Here is a 26577-nt window from a genome sequence, read left to right as displayed (position 1 = left end):
ACACAAAACGGACCCTTAGAAACCACACTGATCTATCCTGTGGATATGCACTAAAAATACTGGAATTCACAGTGATAAATTCTAGAGATTGTGCAGGCGAACATACATACGAACTCTTATACATTACTTAGGTACGCTGCTTCAGTTACATCTGTTTAATTTTTAATGTTATATTATTAGAAATATTTCCTTTCTAAAAGTAAGAAATCATAGCACCAACAGAAATAACCCAAAAAAAAACGGTCGGTTTTTCTTCTTCCTCAATTATTTTAGATTAAGTTAGTCAAAATTATTCTGTGAAACTTATTATACATTAATTCTACTGTTTTTATGTCAGTCAAAAGAAGTTTTGGATTTCTCTCAAACTTGCCATGCACCTAAGAGCGCGCAGGCGGACTGAAATATGACAATTGTGCTATATTAGATATTTGTTCTCTGACAAGATTTTCATATATTTGGAGTCCCACTTCATAAATTATTTAATGTGGGAAGCAAAATGACTCTTTCCTCTGGAAATTATTAGGTAGTTACTTATGGAAAAGACGAACCTATGTTTGAAAACTGTTTGGCCAATCTTCTGTTGAAAAAAAACAAAGCTATCTATGTTTGGTGATTGTTACGACTGAACAAGACCGCTGCATCAGCAGATAACATTTTTCACATAACTTTTACAAATAATTATTCCTCTAGAAAGTTTTGAAAATATTTCGGCACTTTTCCAGCTTTTCCACTGGCAGATTTTAAATTTCAATTCTTTTTAACACAAAATCCTCAAAAAGTCACAACGTTCGACATATTCGCAGTAACTTCCAGATGTTGTTAATTGTTTGCGAAAACAACAAAAAAACTAACTGACAGTCTTCTAGCTTTATACGTAGGACACATAAAAAAATTATTTCGGATGTAGGAAATATTACTAGGGGTTATAGAGCAAAGAAGAAGGCTTAAAACTAACACAGACAACTACAAAAAGAAATAAGGAAAAAGATCTGAGTGACCAAAGAAAGGTGGATGATGCATAAATGGAAAGAAATAGAGGAATTTGAGAGGTCATGTTTAACATATCCAAGAAGGTCATGCTATCGACGAACAAGACATTCTAGATGTACATATATAGTTAAACTTTGAACCAACGAGAATAAGATCTGTGAAAACAAAAACAAAAACGGACCTGATGATATCCCAATAGGGCAACTACAATTGATTCATGAACATCACTATATTAGTTAAATAATAGCGGGGTAATACCACAACGTGTCAAAAAATGCAATGATTATAGGTTAGCAAAGTCACACTTTGAAGGTGTTCTAAGCATCTTACATCGGATAATAAGTAGCAAACGCGAAGGTGATCTGGATGGGATCGAATTTGGTTTCGGGAATTATTCTACTAGAAAACCGATGTTTGCTTTAAATATACAACTTCAAAAATTTCGCATCCATAGACACCTTTGTGTGTTTCATCGACTACGAAAAGTCGTTTGACATAGTACAACATGAGAAGCTTTTAAGAAATACTAGGATTGATGGTAGAGATGTGGTGGAGACTCTCTATCGGTGGTAATGGTAAACCCGTCAGTAATATCTGATACGTTTACGACAAAGTTTCCAGGGTTCCCTCTGACCTTTCTTTGTGAACCTTGTGTGCTAACTGACTGAACAACTAATAAAATGTAGGATGATGAAATCACCCTTTCGCAATGTCAACCCAAATCTCTTTCTGTATGGAGCTAAAATCTAGACCTTCAAGACAGCAATGCAAACAAATGAAGCAGTCGTTCATTAACTCGACAAATGCCAAAAGTCGTAAGCTGTCATATTCGTATTCTTCAAAATAGAGGATTGTAGGGGAGGAAGAAGAATATATGCGAATGGACCAGAATATGCAGTGCAAAAGAAATATTCAGGATCACTGAAGAGAACAATGGCCAAGAGGAAAGACCAATTTTCCACTGTAATTGCCAAAGTCAGTTAGATCTCACAAAGCACAAAAAGAAGAATGGGATGGTTACCCTGGGTTGCTTTAAACTGTATTTGTAATTTACATAAAATGGGATTTTTCTTCTTTAGGGGATTCTCTGTCTACCAACCTTCTAGGAGCATTAATTTTATGATGATTTTATGATAGGAATGCAAATATTATTATTTATATATTGATGTCTACATATGAATTCTTGGTATTGTGTATTTTAAATATATATGGTTACCGTAAAACAAAAAATTTAATTTAATTAATTTAAATTCATGGAGGAACTGCAAGACCAACCCAAAACCTTTGTAAAAAAGTTATCAGAAAAATGTTCTGTTGTTAAAATATATAATTTTCGATTGCCAGTTGAACAGTTTTCCACAATGAAAAACTCAGAGGGATGCTTGTTTCACGAAAGTAATAAAGTTAGCGAGGCTGGCATATAACACGCAATCAGCTATTTTCCTTTTTTAACATTTCGCAATGAACTATGGAAATTTTTTTTAGCTTCCTTCTTATTGGCCATCGAAAATGCCAGCTGGCTCCCGGGCTATGATCTCTTGCCATAACTCCTAAACGAACGAGCCAATTCTGGATCTCTGCTTGAATGTTTCATCTGTAAGATTTTCTTATAGGAAAAATACGGCCGTATTCTTTTCAGATTTGACTTTGGCACTACTTGGAACTGTTAATTTCGCATCAAGGTAGTCGCCTTGAAAATATTTAATGTCATTTCACATTTCCGAATTTTCTATAAATATTATGTTACATTAAGCACTATTTTATGCTAATGGGTCTCTGTTTCGGCTAGCTGCGTCGACACCAGGTTCAGAGGCAAGTCGGCTATGCTGTCCGAGTCTGAATCCATCTCGGCACAATTGGGCAAGAAGCTCGGCTGGTTAATACCCTAAACGATGCGCAGAAAGAAACCATTTTAATACTACTTGTTCCAACTTACGTTATCCTTATTTGAATTATAGCCAATCAACACTGTCTGATTGACTTTCAATCAAGTTTAGCCAAAACTTAGTGGCGTGATCCGAATTTCATAGGATATACAGGAAGTTCATTAACTTATTGGATTCAAAACTTATGAGAAAATGATTCCAACTTACGTTATCCCTATTTGAATTATAGCCAATCAACACTGTATGATTGACTTTTTTTGTAACGTTTCGCTTTTTATCGAATCAAGTCCAACCAAAACTTAGTGACCTGAGTTGAATTTCATAGAATATACAGGAAGTTCATTATCTTGTTGGTTTCAAAAGTTATGAGAAAATGGTAAATAGAAATATAAAGATTATTAGGATGCAAAATTAAAATTATTTTACAATATACAGACGGGACACCAAAATATTATGAATCTTAAATAAATCAGCGTTATCGTAGCTTTGAAGACATTGAGAAAATAAATTTCTCATTTTTAGAAGGCGCTGTTTTATTAATCTGCTTCTCAGCAACCAAATCAAAAACACTAGTCATTTCCAAAAGCGAACTTTGCCAAACGGAAGTACCTATAATTCTATTTTTAAGGCACATGTTGGTCAACTAGCTGACAGTCTACCTGCCACTCTCGGGATACTCGACAATTATCATAGGTACAATAATCTCCAGTGAAATACGGCTAAGTCCACTACGTACGAGTAATGATCTCTCGCATCAAAAAATAGGTGAAAATTATTATTAATAATTCTCTCTTGTTTTTGTTATTCACCCGTCCGTAAATAAAGGAATTAGTTAATTAAAAGTCAACATTAACAACATAACAAAAAATGCTTAAGTATAAGAATTAGACCCTCTTTTATTAAATTTTAAAACCCATCCCAAAGACAGCTCAAAATGTCGGCAAAGAACCTAGTTTCGTTTTTTTCCTTCTTAGTCAAAATAATATGAATACTATTAATGTTGCATATTATTTAAAAAATGTATAACGAACATGCTAAGTGCACTTCGCAACACCAATAGCAATATGATGGCCTATTCGAAAATGGAGCTATGGAGATTGGATAAAGATAGGCCCTTAAAAATTGGGCAGCGACCATAGGATTTTAAAAATATGAGACTATGATCCCCATTTTTAAAATATTTGGAAGGCTGCAGAGTTGCCACATCTATTCGAAATAAACACCAACCTCATTGGTTCTCTGTTACGGTATAATCTCTCAATAGCGACCCACTATCAAATACAGGTCGTTTAGGAGGGGTGGTCGCTTAAAAGGCGGCTTACTGATGGCCACTCTTTAAAACATGCATGATCTTAGCGATTTTTCTTTTTTAAATTTCATATTTATACAAAACATACTCTTTTTTAAGGGGAGTTTTACATTATCGTATCTTATTAAATTTCCATGATGGGCGTTTGCAGTCGTTTTTAAGTAGGGTAGTTATACAAACAAAAGAATGGATTTTCTAGTTTTTTAAGTTATACAATGTGTCCCACTTAAGAACTGTACACTCTTGTAAAATCTTTGTTTATGGTTCGATTTTGTTTTTTTTTTGTTGAATAGGTCTCTGCAAAATGCACTAAAACCTTGTTTTGCTTATTGCTTCAACTTAAAGTCATGGCCAACTGGGACTATTTAACAAAAGAGCAGAGAAAAGTACTATAGGGATTATTAAAAAAAGTGGCAACGAGGATTGCTTAGAACCCAACTTTACAAATTTTTATAATGTTTCAATACAGGGTGTTTGAAATATCGTTTGCGCCCCGCATAAGGCTTAGTTGTAAAATCTTTGATTACGTTTTTAATTTGATAATTTTTTCGCCCAAAACGCACTAAAATCATATGTTTCTTATTACATCAACCTGAAGTCATGGCTAACTGGGACTAATTTTTGATGTCAAATATCAAGAGGGGCTATTAGAGATTTCCTTAAAAATAAGGTGTCAACGAATTCTTATTCAGGACTACATAAAACCTAACTATATTAATGTCCATACAGGGTGCTCGAAATATCGCGGGCGCATCGCTTAAGCATAAATACTGTAGAATGTTTGCTTATGGCTTAATTTTGATAATTCTTAATAATAGTGTATAGGGTTGGGGGAAGGTGGTTGTAAATCACCCTCAAAATTTAAACGAGAAAGAGCGGCAAGAAAACGGTAGGATATACAACACCCGAAACGGTTAATCACCCACCTTGATGGTTTCCCGCGTCGTCGTCTGCCCGGCCGGGTCTTCTTAGGGGTATTTTCTGGAGGGTTGGGGGTGGTAAGGACCACAACACAGCGCGGGGTTCTCGCGAACCGGTCACAAAAGAGAGCTTGTTTTTTCGTGGTTCGCACTACGGACGCTCACGCAAGTCTGTCTTTTCGCGCGGCTTAACCAAGGTTGGGTATGGTGGGGGTGTTGTATACACAGCGCGAAAATAAAAGGTTAACCCAAAACAAAAAAATTATGAAGTTACCGAAAAATGTTATTCAACCCTTAACATTCCGGCCTCCCAAAAATACCCAATTTTCCCATAAACTTATGCTATACTATATACACGGTTGCCCCTTGAACAGGTTAACAGTTAGGGACAAAAGATAATTTGACCAAAGGTCGATCGAAAGTGCCTTTGGCCGTGTGCACTTGCACAACGCGAATTTCCTTGTCGAAACTGGGGTACAAGCGCGTGATGCGGCCCAGAAGCCACTTTAACGGGGGGAGGTTCTCGTCTTTAATCAAAACCAACTGACCAACTTTTGGGGGGTTAGTCGTGGTGTTCCACTTGTGCCGTTGCTGCAGCTGGTGGAGGTATTCCCGATGCCATCTGTCCCAGAAGTGCTGATGCAACTGCTGCATGAGCTGCCAACGAGTGAGTCTGTTAGTGTTCAGATTAGCTAAAGTGTCGTCGGGAGGGGCAGATAGGGGCTCCAGGGTCAGAAAATGCCCAGGAGTAAGGCTATGCAAATCGTTTGAGTTGGAACTCAAACTACATAATGGGCGGGAATTCAGTATGGATTCCCCCTGAGTTAACACTGTCGACATTTCCTCGAAAGTCAGGATTTGAGAGCCTATCACACGAAACAAATGGGTCTTTACCGACTTGACGCCGGCCTCCCAAAGACCTCCAAAGTGAGGATTGGAGGGTGGGTTGAAGTGCCAGCGCACCTGGTCGGCAGACTGCTGGCAATACTGTACCAACAACCGGTTAGCACCGACAAAATTTCTACCCTGATCACTATACATGTCAGTGCAACGCCCGCGGCGAGCGACAAAGCGCCGAAAAGCGGCCAAGAATGCGTCGGAGCTGAGTTCAGAAGCCAATTCCAAATGGATGGCTTTGGTAGCCATGCAAACGAATAGGTAAATGTAAGCCTTCTGAGTCTTAGCGCCGCGCCTTCGCGCAAGGGTAATGGAAATTGGACCGGCGAAATCGACACCGGTATGTGCGAATGGCTTGACTTGCGATACACGAACGGGGGGTAAATCAGCCATGAATGGCTGTACACAAGAAGGTTGGACACGGAAGCATCGGTAACACTGCGATAGGGTGTGACGAATTGCTCTGCGGGCGGACAAAATCCAGAATTGTTGTGAAATCTGGTACAACAACGATTGGGGGCCCGGGTGGCAATTTTCCTTATGGAACTTTTCGATCACGAGTTCGGTAAAGCGATGGTCTCGAGGTAGTAGAAGAGGATGTTTTGCGTCGAAAGACAACGCAGAACCTCGGAGTCTGCCACCGACTCGAATGAGACCGTGCTCATCGATAAAGGGCGCTAGGGAGCGTAAAGGTTTGGGGCACAGTTTACCGTTTCGAAGACACTTCAGCAAACCGGCGAACACCTCACGTTGGACGTATCCTGTGAGCAACGTGCGGGAGTGGTACGTGTCCGCAAAAGACAAATTATCAAGCGCTCGCTTGGGAATGGGGGTACGACAATTATTTAGAAACCTACAACAATAAGCCAGGATCCTCTCAATTTTTCGTAACAACGAGAAACGGTTTAACAGTTCTCCGAGCGAGTCAACTAAAGGGGTGGACACACAAGTCAACACTGGTTTACGTTCCAGTTCCAGATCGTCTCCGGGGGTGAAGTCGGAGGTGGGCCACTCTTCCACCGGAAGACATAACCAAGGGGGACCACAGAACCAAGAGGGGTGAATTAATATTTGCTCGGGGAAAAGCCCTTGGGATGCGCAATCAGCAGGGTTGGATGAACCGGCGACGTGATGCCAGGAACTGGGGGAAAAGATGTCCTGAATGAGGGACACGCGATTGGCCACAAAAGTTTTCCATCTGTGGGGGGAGGACTTTATCCAAGACAACGCAATTTTGGAGTCACTCCAGGCGAATACTCTCGTGATAGTCAACTCAGAGGCTATAGTGGATCGGACGAAATCTACGAGTTGGGCGAGCAGTAACGCTGAGCACAACTCCAGACGGGGGATCGACACTCGCTTCAAAGGTGCTACCCGATTCTTTGCACACAGAAGGGTGACAGAGATATGGCCCTCTCTGACGCTTCGCAGATACACGGCTGCACCGTATCCGCGCTCCGAAGCGTCACAAAATCCGTGCGGCTCCACCTGGACGCCATTGCTAGGCAGTACCCGACGAGGGATTGTCACCCCAGAAAGACTGTCCAGCTGAGACGAAAACGAACTCTAATCTTCGAATATGTCGCGGGGGGGAGGTGCATCCCAATCGACGCCCTGGGACCAAAGCCTCTGTAGGAGAATTTTGGCAGTCAACACGACCGGGGATAAAAAACCTAGGGGATCGTATATTTGGGCTACTTGCGACAAAATATTCCTTTTTGTGCACGTCCTATCCGCTACTTGGATGCGGTAGGAGAACACATCCCGTAAGGGACACCACTGCAATCCCAACACCTTTAAACTGGGATTGTCGTCTCCGCATAGGGAAACGGGTTGATGATGTGAAGCGGGGAGTGAACTCAATAACTCGGGGGAGTTGCTCGCCCATTTGCGCAACTCGAAACCACCCAATTTTAGCAGCGATACTAATTGATCCCTCAACTCACGGGCTTCCTCCAACGAGTCTGTTCCTCCGATAATGTCGTCGATGTAGGTTTGGCAATCTAGGAGACGGGCTGCTAACGGGTAACGCGCTCCTTCGTCCCTAGCAAGCTGACGCAACACGCGAATAGCCAAGTATGGGCTACAACTTAGTCCATAGACCACCGTTGACAAGACGTACTCTCGCACTGCTTCGCGGGGATCAAAACGCCACAGAATCCGCTGGAAGAGGTGGTCGGCGTCACTCACTAGGATTTGACGATACATCTGACGAATATCGGTGGTGAAAACCACACAGTACAGTCGAAAGATGAGCAAAATGGCTCCAATGTCGGGTTGGAGCTTGGGACCCGTAAATAGAAGATCGTTCAGGGACCGTCCATTGGAAGTTTTGGCTGAAGCATCAAACACAACACGCAATTTAAGGGGTTCGCTATGTGGCTTCCAGACGGCGTGATGAGGAATGTAGTAACCTTGGGGAGAGGGGGGCAGGTCGCTAACGAGTGCCATGTGACCTTGTTCCCAATAATCTCTCAAGAACTCGTTGTAGGCTAATCGCAAAGTTGGGTTCTTGGCCAAACGCGCCTCTAACAACTGGAATCGCCTAAGGGCTTGAGGGTAAGATTCACCAAGTGAAGGGTGTTTATCCTTAAAGGGTAAGGATACGACGTATCTACCTGAAGGGGCACGGGAATGGGTAGAGAGAAAGATCTCCTCACACAATTTGTCTTCAGGAGACATAAAGGTCTTTGAAGGGACGGACTCAAGTTCCCAAAATCTCTTCAAAGAAACATCAACAGCAGTACTCACAGTGGTATAAAAACTAAAGGGAGAAGATGGTTCAAAAGAATTCACTTTTCCTAGGACAACCCATCCGAAGATGGTCCGAAAAGCGCATGGGCCACCGTTCTGTCCCTTTCTAAATCCAGGCAAACAAATATCTCCGTAAACCTCTGCCCCTAAAAGCACGTCTATTTCGTTGGGTTCACAGAAGTGGGGATCAGCCAAGGGTAGGGACCTGAGATGTTTTAGATTCTGCTTATCAATCACCTGGTAGGGTACCTTATCACAAATAGATGGAATAACTAAAGCCTCTATATGGAGAGCAGGGGATTTTCTTTGGGAGGGGGTCACGTTCAGGGCAACCTTCCCTAACGCAGACGTCGACATTTGGTTGAGGGCTTGAATTGGTGTCGGAGAGAGAGACCTTGGAAGCTCCAATTTCTTCGCAAAGGAATCTGTCACAAAACTGGCTTGAATAGCTGAATCCAAAAGTGCACGACAAGTAACAAGTCTGCCAGATTTATCCAAAACGGACACCAAGCAAGTGGCAAAGAGCACGACCTTTTGAGAGGAGAGATTGGACATCATGGTCACCGGACTAGGGATAGTACCTTCCTGGTTGCCGGAAGCAGGGGGAGCTTCATTCGACGGGGAGGGGGTAGTAGCATTTCCAAAATGCACTAAAGTATGGTCGCGCTTGCCACATACACGACAATTAATCTTGGAGGGGCATCTTCCAACACCATGGGATCGCGCGAAGCAATTAAAGCACAAACGATGTTGCTTGATGAACACATGCCTTTGAGGGGGCTCAAGAGATAGGAAGGAATCACACTTTGTCAGAAGATGGTAGTCCATAGGACAGTATAAACACTTACTGGTGCAACTCACATCAGCACTCGGAGGGGTAGACGTCGCTATCAAAGATGTGGGTCTACGTGTATCGGTTGAAACTCGCTTCGAAACCTCAAGCCTCTTGGTAAGGGTAATACCTTTTGAGGTAACTAAAGAGTTTTCTAAAGCTTTACAATTCTGTTCCAAAAAATCACATAAATCTTGAAAAGTTGGGATATCTTTATCACAAAATTTGAGTTCGAACCTCGTCTTGAGAGTCGAGTCACTCTTCATAGTCGGAGCCCGAAAGATCGACAGCCAATAATCGGTTAACAACAATCGATCGTTTTGATAACGCTTCACGAGGGCATTGTAAGCTATACTATAATTGGCACCCTTAATTGGCAAATTCTTGACGACACTGAGAGCATCCTTTTCCAAATAAGACACTAAAAATTGAAATTTTTCAATGTTTGAAAGGGAAGAATTATTATGGATCAACGTGTTAAACATATCAAAAAATGTAGGCCAATTTTTCAATTCGCCATCAAATTTCGGAATGATAATACGGGGGAGTCGGAGATTACTATTTCTTTGCGACTCTCGACCAACTACAGATGGTACCGGAGAGCCTGCCTTAGGTTCCACTTTCTCAAATAATCGCTTGGCAATAGATCGAATTGAATAATGCAACTGATCAAAGTGATCTTGAACCGCAAACTGTCGATCTCTTTCCGAATCATTCGCTAAGGAGATTACTTCCAATTGCAAGGACTCAAAAGTGCTAACTAAACTCGGCAAATCCTCCACCATGCACTGGAATTTGCATAAAATTTCATCATCATCGGGTTCAACGCGAGCTTTCTGACCCGCTGACAATATATCGTTAAAGCGTCTAAGTGTTAAATCCCGCTTAGCAATAAATTTATCTATTTCCGACATTGTAAATCGTTTTGTAAACAAATGCACCTAAGTCTCGAAACAAAGTACCCACGTAAATTAAAAGGAAGAAGAATTTGAGCACGCAGAAAATATGCTTAGAACGAATCAAATAAAAAGACGGCCGCAATTCGAAACGACGGTAACCACTTTTTATGAAACCGCTTTTTTGCGCTCCAAACTTCACACGTTTTTTGCTAACCTGTTCACGATAGCGAACATGTATTTAAAATTACTAAAGTTTGTGAATGACCATAAAAATCCAAAAGACTGATTCTGATCCGGCTCGAAGGACCAATATGTATAGGGTTGGGGGAAGGTGGTTGTAAATCACCCTCAAAATTTAAACGAGAAAGAGCGGCAAGAAAACGGTAGGACATACAACACCCGAAACGGTTAATCGCCCACCTTGATGGTTTCCCGCGTCGTCGTCTGCCCGGCCGGGTCTTCTTAGGGGTATTTTCTGGAGGGTTGGGGGTGGTAAGGACCACAACACAGCGCGGGGTTCTCGCGAACCGGTCACAAAAGAGAGCTTGTTTTTTCGTGGTTCGCACTACGGACGCTCACGCAAGTCTGTCTTTTCGCGCGGCTTAACCAAGGTTGGGTATGGTGGGGGTGTTGTATACACAGCGCGAAAATAAAAGGTTAACCCAAAACAAAAAAATTATGAAGTTACCGAAAAATGTTATTCAACCCTTAACAAATAGATAATTAGTTTTTTTTTATTAAAAAGGATTTTTAATTGTCATCTAATAATAAAATAACAGAAATATAAAAATTGATTGGCGTGGGCATACTGTTTGCTTTGTAAAACCAAGTTTGCCATGGAGGAGCGAATAATCGACAGTCAAATTCACTAGCTTATTTATATTTTAATTTTGATGATATTATATCTTTCGAATGTTGTTATTTTAAGATGATACAAAAAAATAAATGACGCTTAAAAAGGTCTCGTTTATCATTATTTTTGAAATTTGTATAATTAAAACTAGTCAAATCTAAAAACACATACAAAATAATCGTTATTTCCAAAGTTTACAATATTTATTTTTTTTAAAACATGAACACGAATCGGTTGTCAGTTTCACTTTGAAAAAAAAAACTGTGTAAGTTTCCCATGACTTTAGTCGACGCTATACGAAGAAACCGTTTCATTTCTCCTAGTAAGATCTAGCCAGCAAAGAAAAAAATCAAAATTGAGCCATAAACAAAGATTATACAGGAGTAATCGAAGAGTAAACGTATTTCACGTTATAATACTTTTACATCAAGGATGAACCGTACTTTTTATTGCTACCGAGCCATTTAAATTTGAAGTGCATATGCACAAATTTGTAAACACCCTGCATATGATAACTTAGATCCCACTGGTAAGTCGTAAAGAGAATTTCTGATGTTTACCTGGCAGTAAGTCGAGACACCTAGAACATATATTAAATAGAAAGTTTCAATATTTATCATAGAATCCAAAAAAGTAATAACATACAGGGCATTGCATTTCAAAAATTAAATTGTTGGCTGGTTCGAGTAGATGCGACAACATCGTGATGCATCATATAATCTATCTTTTTGAATTCTATACGTACTTCGGGCTTAGGGAACCGTTTTGGTGTGTCTTTAATTTTTTTTAAGATAAAATTATTCCAAAAACTACAACTATTATAAAAAATTTAACAAGAGAGAACAAATTATACAAAGTAGGGGGTAAGGAAATCCCCCTTTTTTTCATGCAAATGCGATATTTATAAATAAAAACTTCTTCTTTTAATGAAAAAAAGGCATAACAGAAGTCCAACATTTTCACACCAAAAATCTTTCATTAGCGGATCCTTCGCATCACCCCGTATAATCTAATTATACTTCATAACCTGTAAATGTAATTGCGTTACCTGTTGATATGGTGAATAGGCAGTATGACTCTTCTGACCCTGACTCAGCGCCATTACTAGGTGAGGTTGCAGTTGTCTCCTGAGCGCGGTCAACATATTTTCCGTATCGATCGTTTCACTGAGACTGTTTGTAGTAGACACCGCGTCGTGTCCCTCGGATCCGGCTATCCTGGTTTTACCTGGTAAATTTATATAATTAAGGAGCGGAAATGCATGCAAAATGTATTTTCTTGCATTTTTTGTCTGTTTTGTACTGTTTTCTTATACACGGTGTGTTAAAATTGACTATCAATAATTAAAGGGACGATTTTTGAGTCCACTTTAAAAAGAAAACTTTATATATGTCTTTAACTTTTGAGATATAATTTTCAATAATAAAATATATTTTTTTAATATCTGTAACTTTAGACATTTTAATGAAATTTGGTACATATGTACTAGGCATCAAGGGGCATTATTTTTTTAAAAATACACCAGTAGCAAGGGTAAAAAATTTCACATGTCTATGAGACATGGCAGAGATATATGGTACGCCACTAATATCGTTTCAAATAAAAAATATTTTTACAATCTTCAATCAATTCTTAAGAAATTTAATTTCTTGATTTTGTCAATCGGAGTTTTCGCTTAAAATAAAAAAACATCTTCTCTGCATGTCACATCGTTAATATGATAGCATGCAAAGAAATTAGTTTTTATTTTTAAGTGAAAACCGTGCGACAGACTAAAAAAATTAAGAGATCAAATCTGCTCATAAACGAATGCAAATGTCAATTTTTTTTAAGGAAATCAGTGGCGTGCCACTGGCTGTTTCTGAACATATAACATTTTGGTTAATCACGTCGCCACTGCACTGGTTAAATCGAGAATATCTAGTTTTTAGTTACCAACTAGTTTCCTTCAGAAAAAAATAGGAAGACTGTTCTATTCACTTTCAAAGTTATAATGAAATAACATAACATCCTAACAACAAGATAAATAAAAAACGGTACTTATAACACTATCTGCAATTCGTAATTATTAACAATATTGTGTGTTAATAAATTAACAACAACGTTTTTGAAAAAAAGTTGATCATAGAAACTAGATAAGTTGAAAGATACACACTTCAGCTGTTTTCCTCATATTGCCGCGCACTCTTTGAAGTATACCTCCAGTGTTCTTTATTAAATCTGGGGTGCGATAAACCAGACTTTTAAGATGCCCCCATGAGAAATTCCAAACTATTTAAATTTGGGGACCTAGGAAGCTATGGTTGAGGTCCGCCGCGACCCATCGGTTATTAAACGTATGATTTGAATATTCTCTCTTACTGCAACACTAATGTGGACAGGCGCGCCGTCATGCATGAACCACATTCTGTTCCTAATTAAATATGGTACTTCTAGCAATATTGGCAATTTCTTGTTATGTCTAGCTATCTACATTTTTATAGTATTGTACATATAACCTTGTGGATACATTAGTAGGTGTATCCCTGTTGATCGCCAAATAATTAAACAAATAAATAAACAAATTGTTGATAATACATTGCTGTAGTTCCCCTGAAGTAGCTTAGGTGGGTGTATGGAATATTTTTTTTTACATCAAAACGAATTATTTTCTTAAGCAATATAAACTTACACCATGCAGCGCAAATATATTAACTAGAATGAAAACAACACAACCGTTCCATAGTAGTTTACATTTTGTTCGATCAGAAGTCTAATGAAATTGTAAAACGGAGATATAAAAGTTTGCGTTTCTTATTAGCATATTGGTTTTGGTGAGTTCTAGCTAGTTTTTTTAAGCCACTGTAATTTTAAGTTATAATTAAATTAAAAAAACATATATTAATAAAAGTTAGAATTTCTGAAAAACAAATCTAAATTAGTGGAATAAAGCTCTCGTAAGGGACATTGCTAATCGAAACATTCGATATACAAGGTATTTAATAAAAAAAAGCGTAGTCTCTAAATTGGAGGTAATAGACACCAAAATATTATAAAAACATTTGTTTTGGAGTTTCTGCATTACTATTATCAAAATTATTATTGTTAAATATTAGTTTTTTATTGTTCTCTGTACCTCCTCATCTATTAAGTATTTATGAAAAAAGTCAGAAAAAAGATCTTGAACCTTTTAAAAGCAAATAAGTTAGACTGCCTGTCTATGACAAATTGAAAATTAGTTCAGATCTCCATCACGGTTCAGCCAGAACTCGCGAGACAAAAAAATATGATTGCATTTATCAAAATAATACAGCCACACTAGCGCCATCTAGGAGCAACGTCCAAATAAGTTTCAAATTCGTAACTGTCATGGCTAAAAATCTAAAACTGTCAATTTTTTGTTATTACACTATAAAATTCTAAAATTAATAAAGAAATTCACAATAAAATGAAAACATTGAATTACCCTGATGTTTTGCAAAAATGTTGACTTATTCTTCAAAAATTTGTCCAAGTTTGGTGGTGCTTTCCTAGAAACATCTGCCCAGAGACACAAAAACATCGTCGTATTGTTGACATTTGACAGATATCACCGTTTTTAAAAATTGAAAATAGGAAATATTGGTTTTTATTACCTCCAGTTTAGTTTCGGTTAGTCCTTTATGAATTATCCTGTATATCTGATGTTTCGCTTCGCAATGTACCGTGCGTTTAATTTGATAACATTTTAATTAATTGTAACTTTTTTGTTTTTGGAGAAATCAAGATAAACAAAAAAAAATTTAGGGTTCGTAGCCAAGTTTTTTTCCAAGTGACATATAAAATCAATCTTCTGACATATAAGCCTACGTCATATTTTTTTAAACGGAACACCCTGTATATTATACATGCGTTTAATATCTTATTCCGATTACTATGATGTAACACACTTTATGTTTTAGTCCACTTGTTTTTGACAAATGGGCAAAAATAAAAAAAATTATATAACTTGAAAAAGTGCCCTGACTGACAATTAAAAATATGTTTATGGAGTGGTATGCTTCAAGTATACTTTCTGAATAATAAAAGTTAACCGCAGTATATTAGACTTTATCCAGAGCGCTCCTTCACAACAGATATTTCCAAGGCTGGCAAAGCAATTTGCAGAAAACGGTAACGTATTAAATGCTAAAAAGGTATGCAGGAATAGTATATTATGCAGCAAGTGCGGTAAATGTAAAAGTTTACCGAACGTGTTGAATACTATACTTTTTCTACGACCGTCAGTTTTTGGGCACATCTTCGCAAAACAACATGAATACATTCACTGATATGACCGCCAGAATTGACAAACGTTAAAATTCAAAACGTAAGAAATATCTTTGAAAACATTCGATTGCTCCCAAATCCGTGCGGTAAAATCTCGGAAATGTCCGAAGTGACTCAGATTCATGGGAAACGAAACTGACGTGGTAAAGTGACGCTTCCCGCACGTTAGATCGCTGGGTAATTAGGCATTTTACAGACGGGAGTAGAAAAACAATGTTTCCAATAAAGAAAATAAACCAAACATATTAGGACTCTATGAAGGACATCCAGTTTCGTCTATTACTGGAGTATGTAAAGACAGGGGACAGACAATCCACTCAGTTTTGAAAGAATATTAATATAACGCATTTTAATTTAAAAAACTCAAAAACTAAGTGCAGAACAATATCAAAGGAGGTTGCAGTTTTGTTTGGATTTTTTAAATAGACATAATAAGAATAATATTTTTCTGAAAAACATTTTATGGACTGATGAAAGTTCGTTCACTACAAGAAAGGGTTGTCGTAGACAAAATACTTGATATTAAGTTAACTAGGCAATCAATCTGTTAAGAGACAATCCAGAAACATAACTAAATGCAAGACATCATACAATTAAAGTGTGGTCAAATGCAGCAGTATTTGCAATAGTTAAACAATTTTTTACTTTAGTGTGTCTTGTCATTTTTAGTGTTTTTGTTCTACTATAATTTGTAAATAATTATTGTTGTTGCACTCATTCACGGCACTCTTTGGAATTATATCAAAAATTTCCTATTTTTGCCGCTTTGTCAAAAAAGTGTGTTACATCAGAATAAGATACTCTATTAAACACATTAAAAATATGATGTAGGCTTAATGTCAGAAAATTGGTAATGTTTTCTTTTATAGGTCACTTGGAACTAACTTGGCTAATAACCCTACATTTTGTTTTTTTGTTAACCTTGATATCTCTAAAAACAAAAAAGTTACAACCAATTAAACTGTTATAAAGATAAATTGAACACACGGTGAAAGACTTGTCAGAAACTTTGAATTACTCAAGTTGTCTAATGTCTAATTGTAAGACAACTAAAACCTATATTTTATTTTGGATGGCGCTTTCCTAGAAACGTCTGTACAGAGAGAAAAAAAGGTCGTTGTATTTTTGACATTTGACAAATATCACTGTTCTGGATCACAGATTTGGCTTCATTGACAAATTTGTAAGGAATATGAAATAGGAAAGATTCTGTTTCTACTGATATACTTAACATAATGTCCCTGTCGTTTATGGGATGATGCATTATAAATATTACCCCCCAACTAACCCAACAATCAACCAAAACAAACTTTTTTATTTTAAATTTTAACAAAAGCATTTAGTACAAAAGTGATAGAGTTTAATGAATAGATTTAGTATTACCTATATTTAAATTATAATACCATTTATATACAAAGCGTACCAAAAATCATAGTGCATTAAAGTTATTGTTGAGATTTCGCCAATTTTCCTGTTGGCAACTCAAATCAAGGAATCCAAAAGTTTCGTAAATAGTAACTAGATTAATCTTTAAATTTTAAATTCAATAATTAAAATTCTTATGAGATTATCTTAAAAACATACTTACGACTCGAGTTTTCCGAGTCCGTTAAATATTTCACTTTTTTATTTGGATGCAGTGCAATAAGGCTTGTTATCTTTGTTATATTCCAAACACAGACCTATTACAATTACATTTTTTAAATAAGAAACGTTACTTTGCGAGTGTTCCTAACCTCCTTAAAGAAACGAGAATAATTCTCAAGTTTAAGACCAAAATGTGGTTATAATTTTTTGGAATTTCGCTGTTATCGCTTCCGAAAACGATATTTCGGTGATATTTGGTACACATAATAAAAGGTTTTAATAGTTTATTGTGGGTATTTTAATTTTAATTAGTTAGATAACATTAAAATATATAATGCTGACCCACATTATTTATTTTTACTATTTACAAAACTTCTGAATTCTTCCTGGGTTGGTTGTTGTCAAATCGAACTTGGTCAAGTTTGGCCTCTTGGCTTCTTAAACAAAATTTTATGTGCCATTTCATAATTGTGTTCGGCAAATGTTAATGAGTTTATGTGCAGCATATGCACCTCAAACGGAATTTTTAGAGGTTTTTGGACGAACCACATTTACTGGTTCTGACATGATATTTTAAGAACGTTTGATATGTAGTTTTGGATGAAAGGGAGGACAACAAGTGTGGCTTTGGACTTAGATTCAAAACAGCACTGACCAGTTCAAAAGTTTTTAAGAAATATAACTTGTCCAAAAATCTCTCAACATCTTCGATCCGTCAAAGACAAAATTCCGTTTGAGATGCTTAGAGCATTCCATGCATGTGCCGCAAATAGTATATTGGAGAGACCGGAGGAAAAATATGAATTAGGCTCAAAAAACATGAACTTAACCGCGACTCAGGTAATTACATGTCATCATTTTGGGAATCCGACACAATGTTTATGTCCCTCCTTAAGATCCGAACAAGCTAACAGGATAATTGGCGAAATGTCAGCAAGTTCGACTCAGCAAAAACCGACGCAGGAGGAATTCAGAAGTTTTGTAAAAAGTATTACAGTAGCCTGTGGAAGTTTCTTTGTAAAATTATTTATTTTTCTTAAAATTATGGTATTCGTGACCAGGATCTTCGCCAGTGAACTAGTTTATAAATATTAAATGGACCCAAAGTAATACTTACTTCTTATTTTTTTTTATAAATGGATTTTCATCAAGTAAAAGCCAACTCAGTTCAATTAATACTAAAACCCCTCATTATGTGCACCAAATATTAACTTCGAGAACATATGTATAGTAAAGAAATAACACAATATTCTCCAGTAATGGTCGATTTTACTCCATCCCAGGTGCGTGCTTGATTCGCAAATAACAATTGAAATCCTTCCAAAATAAAAAATTAAATATCCTATCGACTTGGAAAACTGTGTTATACGATGTTATGTCGAGGTATTTTTTAACTATTTTTTAGTATTTTAAAGAACATTTAGGCACTTTTCACTAAAGCTTGTTAACTGTCCCATTTAACTGCATGATTGATAAAATATTCAATTATTTTTTTTATACATTTGCAGTGCTCTAGGGCAAATGCTACTTACATTATTTTTTACTTCTGCAACTTGGGAATATCGTCTAATAATAAGCAGTTAACGAGTTGTGTAATCTGGTCTTATATTTGGACGTTTAGTAATTTGTCCAGAAAACCAACTTTATTTGGTTAATTAATTGCAATATTGCAATAATATGTATTAACACATAACAAAGATTTTGAAAACCATCTATCTATCGTTCTAGGCTGGATCGCACGTATGTGTGTTATCAATGGCAGCCTGTAAAAATTTATTAAATTTTTTTGTTACGGGCGGCCAGCCTAGAAATGTAAGTCAAATTTCCTTTGTATTATTACTTTCCTTTCTAATAATTATTTCTACTATTTTTTAAAGGGAGAGTATAATAAATGCACTACCGAAATAATCATCGGACATGTCAAATATTACCTGAATTGGTTTTTTGTGTTTACCAAATTTTAACAAAAATAAGAAGAAATACCATTTCTTATCTTTGTTAATGTTGATGATACAGTGACAATGACTTACCTAGGTAGGTCCTTTCGGCAACTGTAAATGAAGAAGACTAGTTAGTTATAGAGCAAAAAATATAACTAGCAAACTAAAATGACAATGACAATGTCATTTATTTGGAATAATGGCATATGCAACAATTTCTTATTTAGATATAGGATGAGGTTTTTTGGTATTTTTTTCTAGGTTAGATAATAAACCGACCACATCGTGTTGTTCTTTCTTAATAATTAAAAAATTAAATTTTAGGTGTTGCTCAAACTTGAAACACTTATTTCTTAATTAATAATTTAATAATAATGTTATACACAGGTTTTTGGTATTTTTTATAAGTTCTGAGATAATAATAAACCGACCACCCTATACGTCGTATAATTGTTTTTTAATAATTAAAAAAGCAAATTTTAGGTGATGCTCAAAGTTGGAACACTCAGTCAATAAATAAATAAATTTACTTATAATTTACTGTAATTTATTATTATAATAATTTCTTACTTGAAATGTAAATTTCAAAATATTGACCGTGAGCTCATTCATTTCTCGTAAGTTCATTTATTTATTTCTGTTAAGATTATGTCTTTAGGTGAACTAATTATTTTTTTTCTTAATAATGTTTCAACTCCATCGTTGGCTTACTCTGGTGGCCTTAAATTTTAAAACCTTCATAAAAAAATAGAAAATATACTCAACGCATACTAAACAACTCACCCTTGCGTGCAGGCATAACCAGTGCGCCGGTTTCGTGTCTGTGCCTCTTTCCTTCTCCTCTAGGTCGCCTTCTTCTCGTGTGTATTGTGTCTCTGCGCATCGTTATCGGCCTGTCGATGCCGTGCAGCTTGAAATACAACCCGCACGCGTTGCAAACCATTTCGCCTCTGAGATTCCTCCTCCATATCGTGGTGGTTTGCGTACCACAATTCGTGCACGCCACTGGCATACGACGTGACATCGTACCGACGCTCTGAAAAAGCAACGCCCGTTTTTGGTGCCTAAGATCCAAAACAACCATCAGTTACATTAACTACATTATTTTGAGAAACTGTTCCGCAGAGCAAAAAAAGAAATATGCTGTTTAAAAGACAATTTAATATGTTTTAACATAGGCCTAAATTTTCCAAGAGTGCTGATCTTTCATATATGCGTAGCAACGTTTAAACAAATGAGATGTGCTTATGTAGTTATTACGACAGCAACAAACTTGTCAAAGACTTAAATTAGCTGCCTTGGCAACTGAACTTTTTATATTATTCGTTTTTAATAATTTGGTTAGTGTTTAAGTGATGCATACTACACTGCAAAAAGCTGCCCAAATTATTGACAATTGGATGTGACACGTGGCGACGTTATGAGTAGACTGGATGCTTTGATGCTGGAACTGGCAGAAGACGCTTTACAACGGCTCGTGATGACCGTTTTATTGTGTATACGATAATAAAAAATCGTCAAGTACGAAGAGTGGCTATTAGTCAGTGGACAGTGAAAAGAAGACTGCCCCAAAATAACCTGACTCCAAAAATACCTGTAATTGGTTGAAAAATTACTCCAGCCCATCGACAAGCCCGCCTACGCTTTTAACGAGACCATCTGAATTGGACACTGGAACAATGGAGGCCTGTTCTGTTTTCAGATGAGACCAGAATATTATGGGATATTTACGGGATGAGTTAAAACGAAGAATTCAGAGTTTATTATGACAGTGGAGGAAGTGACTTAACGTTCCACAAGAAACAATAGCGAACTTGATTAGACCTACGTCTATTTGTGTAAGAGATGTTATTAGGGCAAGAGGAGGTCATGGTCATTAGTACAAACTTTGTGTTAAGGCGTTAATTGTCAAAAAGCCTATTTCTTGCAGTTATTTTACTTTGCGAAACTTAAGAAGCCAAAATAAATTTAAATTAATTTAAATTCGTATTAAAGCATATTAAATTGCATTTCAAACAGCATATTTCTCTTTTGATCTAATAACTTTTTTCTGAAAAAAATGTAATTAAAGTCTAAAGGTTACAAATAGATGATTTATAGATGATTTCTACGCACTCAAGTGTAGTTTTTGAGATGTGGTGTAAGAAAATCGTTGTACGAGTATATGAAGGCGACATTTTCAGTCACAGTAACACTAAAACTTCGTAAATAAAAAAAAATAACCTTAGTAATAATAATGATTCACCCAGAAAGGATAAAATCAGATCCAATCATTGCCACAGAAAGAGCGGCATTAAAGAAACTCAACGATTAGTGGACCAAAGATAAAAAATAAATAACTCAAATTCATCAATTTTGCATAGAAAAGCGAAATACATAATCAGATCTATTTTGTTTCTACATTGTTATGACCATGGTTAAATAAATAAAATATACGCAAATATGCTCATAGTCTTTTTCTTTCATATTAACAATAATAGTTATGAAACGAGACCGTAATCAACATTACTAATGATACTGACAATTTGTTATTGGGGGTCTGGGTGGTTTCATTTTTAACGTTTTTTTCACTAGAACGAACGAAGAAGAATGAAATTTCCTCGCGATGAGCAGCAAACTGCTTAGATAGCTTACGTCCTAGCCGCGTTTCATTTCTTTCTTTGTTTTCATATACCAGTAAATAAAATGAGAGCGTTTCCGTAAAAATATGTTGGAACACTTGGAACACTTCGAAGCGCGAGCATTGAAGATGCCAAGTGAGATTTTGGCGAAACGTCTGCAGGATTCCAGTCGGAGTTCAACAAGCGAACGGATGATATCCCGGAGTATAGTGTCATCATCATATATATATATATATATATATATATATATATATATATATATATATATATATATATATATATATATATATATATATATATATATATATAATATATATATATATATATATATATATATATATATATATATATATATATATATATATATATATATATATATATATATATATATATATATATATATATATATATATATATATATATATATATATATATATATATATATATATATATATATATACATATATATATATATATATATATATATATATATATATATATATATATATATATATATATATATATATATATATATACTATATATATATATATATATATAATATATATATATATATATATATATATATATATATATATATATATATATATATATATATATATATATATATATATATATATATATATATATATATATATATATATATATATATATATATATATATATATATATATATATATATATATATATATATATATATATATATATATATATATATATATATATATATATATATATATATATATATATACATATATATATATATATATATATATATATATATATATATATATATATATATATATATATATATATATATATATATATATATATTCTCACGTATTGATTCACGGATGGAAAAATATGATGACACTATATTCCGGGATATCATCCGTTCGCTCGTTGAACTCCGACTGGAATCCTGCATCCGACTGGAATCCTGCAAATCCTGCATCCGACTGGAATCCTGCAGACGTTTCGCCAAAATCTCACTTGGCATCTTCAATGCTCGCGCTCCGAAAACACTTCGAACAGTGTTATATATATATATATATATATATATATATATATATATATATATATATATATATATATATATATATATATATATATATATATATATATACATGGCTTTACAATAGGTAATAACATAGTTAAAGTTTTATTGGGGAGGATCCGTCGAAAGTCAACATGATGACTATACATACCTTCGCCTTATTATTGCCTCCGACGTTACACCACGGATTATTGCCAGTGAAATCCGGATTTCCCCCACCCCCGCCATAGTCGTCGTCCTTATTTTTTTCTCCCGCTTCCTGTCCGTTATTAGCCTTCGTTGGATAGCTCTGCTTCCTCCTACCCGAGCTTTTCTCTTTCTCCGATATGCCGAGACCCCCGTGCAGAGAAGATACCGGCATCCTGCTCTGAAACAGGGAGTAGTTGAGGACGTGAGGCGACGCCCCGCCCTCCGACGTAGACGTGACGCTCATGCCCAGTTTGCGACAGGTTATGAGCTTCCTGAGGAGTTGGGAAGCGTCCCCAGACAAATCGGCCACCTCGTTCGAGTTGGATAGTCCGTTGTTTTGGCAATGGAGAGTGTGTCGCCACTCGGCCGCGTTGGGTAAGTCGCCGCTCGAGTTCTCGTAGACGGGCGATGGGGCGCTATGGGTCGTAGAGTTGGAATTATGGTCGTCCGTGGCCTGAGACGAATAATGCACCTGTTATAGTACTAGTAACTTTTAATCTGTGTCAATCTGTCCTTTACTTTTTGGTGGCGTGTCTCGAATCATCTTGTTTGCTTCTTCAGAGCATAACTGAAACTGGCTTGCATTTTACTCTGTACCTGCTTATATATTGTTTGAGAGGGCGGAGCTAAAGGAGGGCCATGAACATTGTGTAGGATGACTAATTCCCATATTGGTGACAGATAAACACCTGAATAGCGGTTAAGATTCAGATAAAAGCAGATAAGGGAAATGCTACGGTGGTCATGAACACAAATGAATATCAGGAAAAGATTCCAGATAATCTTACAGAAACTAATAATAATCTTAGACCACCTTATCAATCGAAAATCAGACCTAACATTGGGTCATTCTGTTTAGAGAAAAACTACCATACCTCATTGCATTGTCACATCACCATCCGGCCCAAAAATCATCGATTACCAACTCTTTTCTTTACAGAGCAGTAAAACTATCTCAACGCAAGTCACTGAACCAAGAATTAAAACACCTTACATCTGCTATTCTCTCTAATAATTTCCTCATTATAGGTATACCTTCCAAAGACAATAAGTCACATATCAAATTTACCACTTATCCGACAAGACAAAACTCTACAGAATTCCATTTCTATGCGGTAAAGAATACATTAGAGAGACCAAATATAAAAACTAAGCTCAAATAACATGAAAGAACCTTGAGACTTCCAGGAATAAACTTATCAGCAGTTGCTGAAGACAATCACAAAACCAGATATCAGATCTTATTCGATAAAACTAAAATTCTTGCATCTATCATCGATAAATCAGAGAATCTATAGAAATTTAAACGCAACCAAGCAATCTTAACCGCAACCCAGGTCTAATGGGAATCAGTCATCCGAGCCAAGATTCATGCCTTTCTTTGGCTCCGCCCCTTTCTAACAATATAGACATACAAGTACACGAGCCAGTTTCAGTTAAACTCCGAAAAAGCCAACAGAATGATTGGCGAAACGTTAGCATGTTGGATTTATAAACAACCAACGCAGGAGGAATCGAGAAGATTTGAAAATAGTATTACAATAACCTGTGGAAGTTTCTTTGAAAAAAAAAGTATCTATTTGACAGAAATGATTTTTTTCTAATTATCGATATTGTTACAAAAACTTTTTGTTGCCGCCAGATATTATTGAAATAGTTTTCATTCTTTAGTAAGTTGTGAAATTTGACAGATCTTCCAAAACACCATATTACCTACCGTTTTAAATAGTCACAGTTTAAATTTATCAAATTTTTGAGTTTTCTTAATGTTATTGTGTCTATTGCATTCAGAATGTCTCTTATTATTATTATTTTATTATCTTATTACCCCCACAGAAGACATTTTAGTAGAATGGTATTTAGTCGTTCATTCAAATCCAGAATTTTTTACACCTGACTTATCCAAACTGTTGGATAGGAAGGGGCAGTTTGTTTCCGTGGCCTGTCAGATCTTCAGATGTTACTGTTCTATACTTTTAACTACGAGGTACAATAAAAGATATTGCTTATCAAACTCGCCCTGCTACCTCTGAATATATGGTTGATCGTATCTGACATGCTGTAGCCAAATTTTCAAAAGCTGAAATTAGTGCAATCGTATTAAATACGCGAGGATAAATTCGTGCATAGAATTTTATTTTTATAATAACATCCGTTTTGGAGTAATCCAGATTTATTTATTTATGTTAGAGCACCTCCATCACTTAATTTATACAGAGTAAAAACCATCAAATGTTTATCAACATCCAATTCGCCCATACCGTATCAAGTTGCCCTTACTAGGCCAGTCGGTATATTTAGAGTTTTTGGGAATTTAAGTTGTTATTAAGAATATTTACGAACCTTTATGTGGGCTTAATATCAAGCCTACATAAAGGTTTTTTGTTATATTTTTACATTACAACTACCGGCAAGCTATCCCATAGCTCAGATAGCTGTACCTTTTAACTGATCTTGTATCTGTTTCTGTTATGTGAAATTCACGTTCAAATCTTTAGTAAATGGACTTTCCGAGAAAAAATATTATTACCTGTGACATGTCGACCTCCAGCCTATCGGGGTCGGAACTGTTGCTAGATATAGAGTGTGCATCAGTATCGTCTCTAACGTAATCGAATTCTGGCACGCACGTTAAGTTTTCCGCCCTTTTGTTTGACAAATCGGCGGGCTCGGGCTGTATATCCGAATCCTCGCTAGTTCGGTAATTGAACTCTTTGTTTAATATACGGGGAGCCTGTAAAAAACGAAAACAGCAGCGTAACAGTAATTCATGTTCTAGTGGTGATGATTCGTCAACAGGGTTGAGCTGATTTGAATCAAGTGATTTAAATCATGATTAAAATCATTATTCAAATCGCCCGATGAAACTCCTATTTTTTAAAATCTTTTTTTATTGAGACGAACACAAAAAGCGCAACGTAAAAATATTATCACAAATAAAAAGTAAAACACAACTATTAAAAAAAAAGACAAATAACATAATAATATACATTTTATTCTTCTGTATTTTCTTTGTATAGTTTGAACAAAAATCCAAATTTTCCCCTTTTTCTATCGTCATTCTGATCCTTATATCTGAGTGTATAAAACCAAGAGTGCTGAAAGTTATTTATACTGACGCTGAGGAAGCAGTTGCGCACAAGAATTGCTTTATTATTGGTAGCCGTTTCGCAATTTCTGGCTCATCTTTTTGCGATGTTCTGTTCTGTATTCTGTGATCTGTTCACTATATTCCATTTAAGTTTTTTACTATTTCGTCCGAAAACATGTTTTTTTTTTTAAATTGGCAACTACGGGCATTCAACTTTATTGCAACTTATTACAGAAGTCTAGTGTTTCCATATAAATTAGTAATTGTTTCTAAAGTAAAATTCTTTTCTACATATTTTGGCTTTTGAGGGGTCAATATGAGTGTCTGCTTAAGTCGATCCTAATTGTTTTGTATTTTTGATAAAGGTAATTCTACAACAATCTCGAAAATATATTGTAAATGTTTGATATTGTTGATAACGTTTTTCTTGATGGCGGCGCACTGTG

The 26577-nt window shown here is 36.0% G+C and overlaps 1 protein-coding gene across 2 annotated transcripts in view; it reads right to left on the bottom strand.

Moving 5' to 3' along the window:
• Nucleotides 1-2158: 2158 nt before the first annotated feature.
• LOC132699587 (uncharacterized) overlaps nt 2159-26577 on the bottom strand; it is a 68043-nt gene continuing 43624 nt past the window's right edge. The window contains exons 4-10 of one of the 2 annotated variants that reach the window (XM_060666387.1): nt 25571-25774; nt 23003-23494; nt 19938-20190; nt 19245-19265; nt 12389-12567; nt 2738-2875; nt 2159-2680 (exon numbers count right to left, since the gene is read on the bottom strand). In XM_060666387.1, the coding sequence (XP_060522370.1) occupies nt 2756-2875; nt 12389-12567; nt 19245-19265; nt 19938-20190; nt 23003-23494; nt 25571-25774 (1269 nt within the window). In that variant the 3' untranslated portion in view covers nt 2159-2680; nt 2738-2755. Of the gene's footprint in view, nt 2876-12388; nt 12568-19244; nt 19266-19937; nt 20191-23002; nt 23495-25570; nt 25775-26577 lie in introns of both variants that reach the window. The other variant, XM_060666386.1, reaches the window with a different exon arrangement.

This window comes from Cylas formicarius, unplaced genomic scaffold (genome assembly GCF_029955315.1).
Source record: "Cylas formicarius isolate icCylForm1 unplaced genomic scaffold, icCylForm1.1 PGA_scaffold_3__17_contigs__length_32017465, whole genome shotgun sequence".
Taxonomy (NCBI): domain Eukaryota; kingdom Metazoa; phylum Arthropoda; class Insecta; order Coleoptera; family Brentidae; genus Cylas; species Cylas formicarius.
This window is presented reverse-complemented; position numbering and strand designations above follow the sequence as displayed.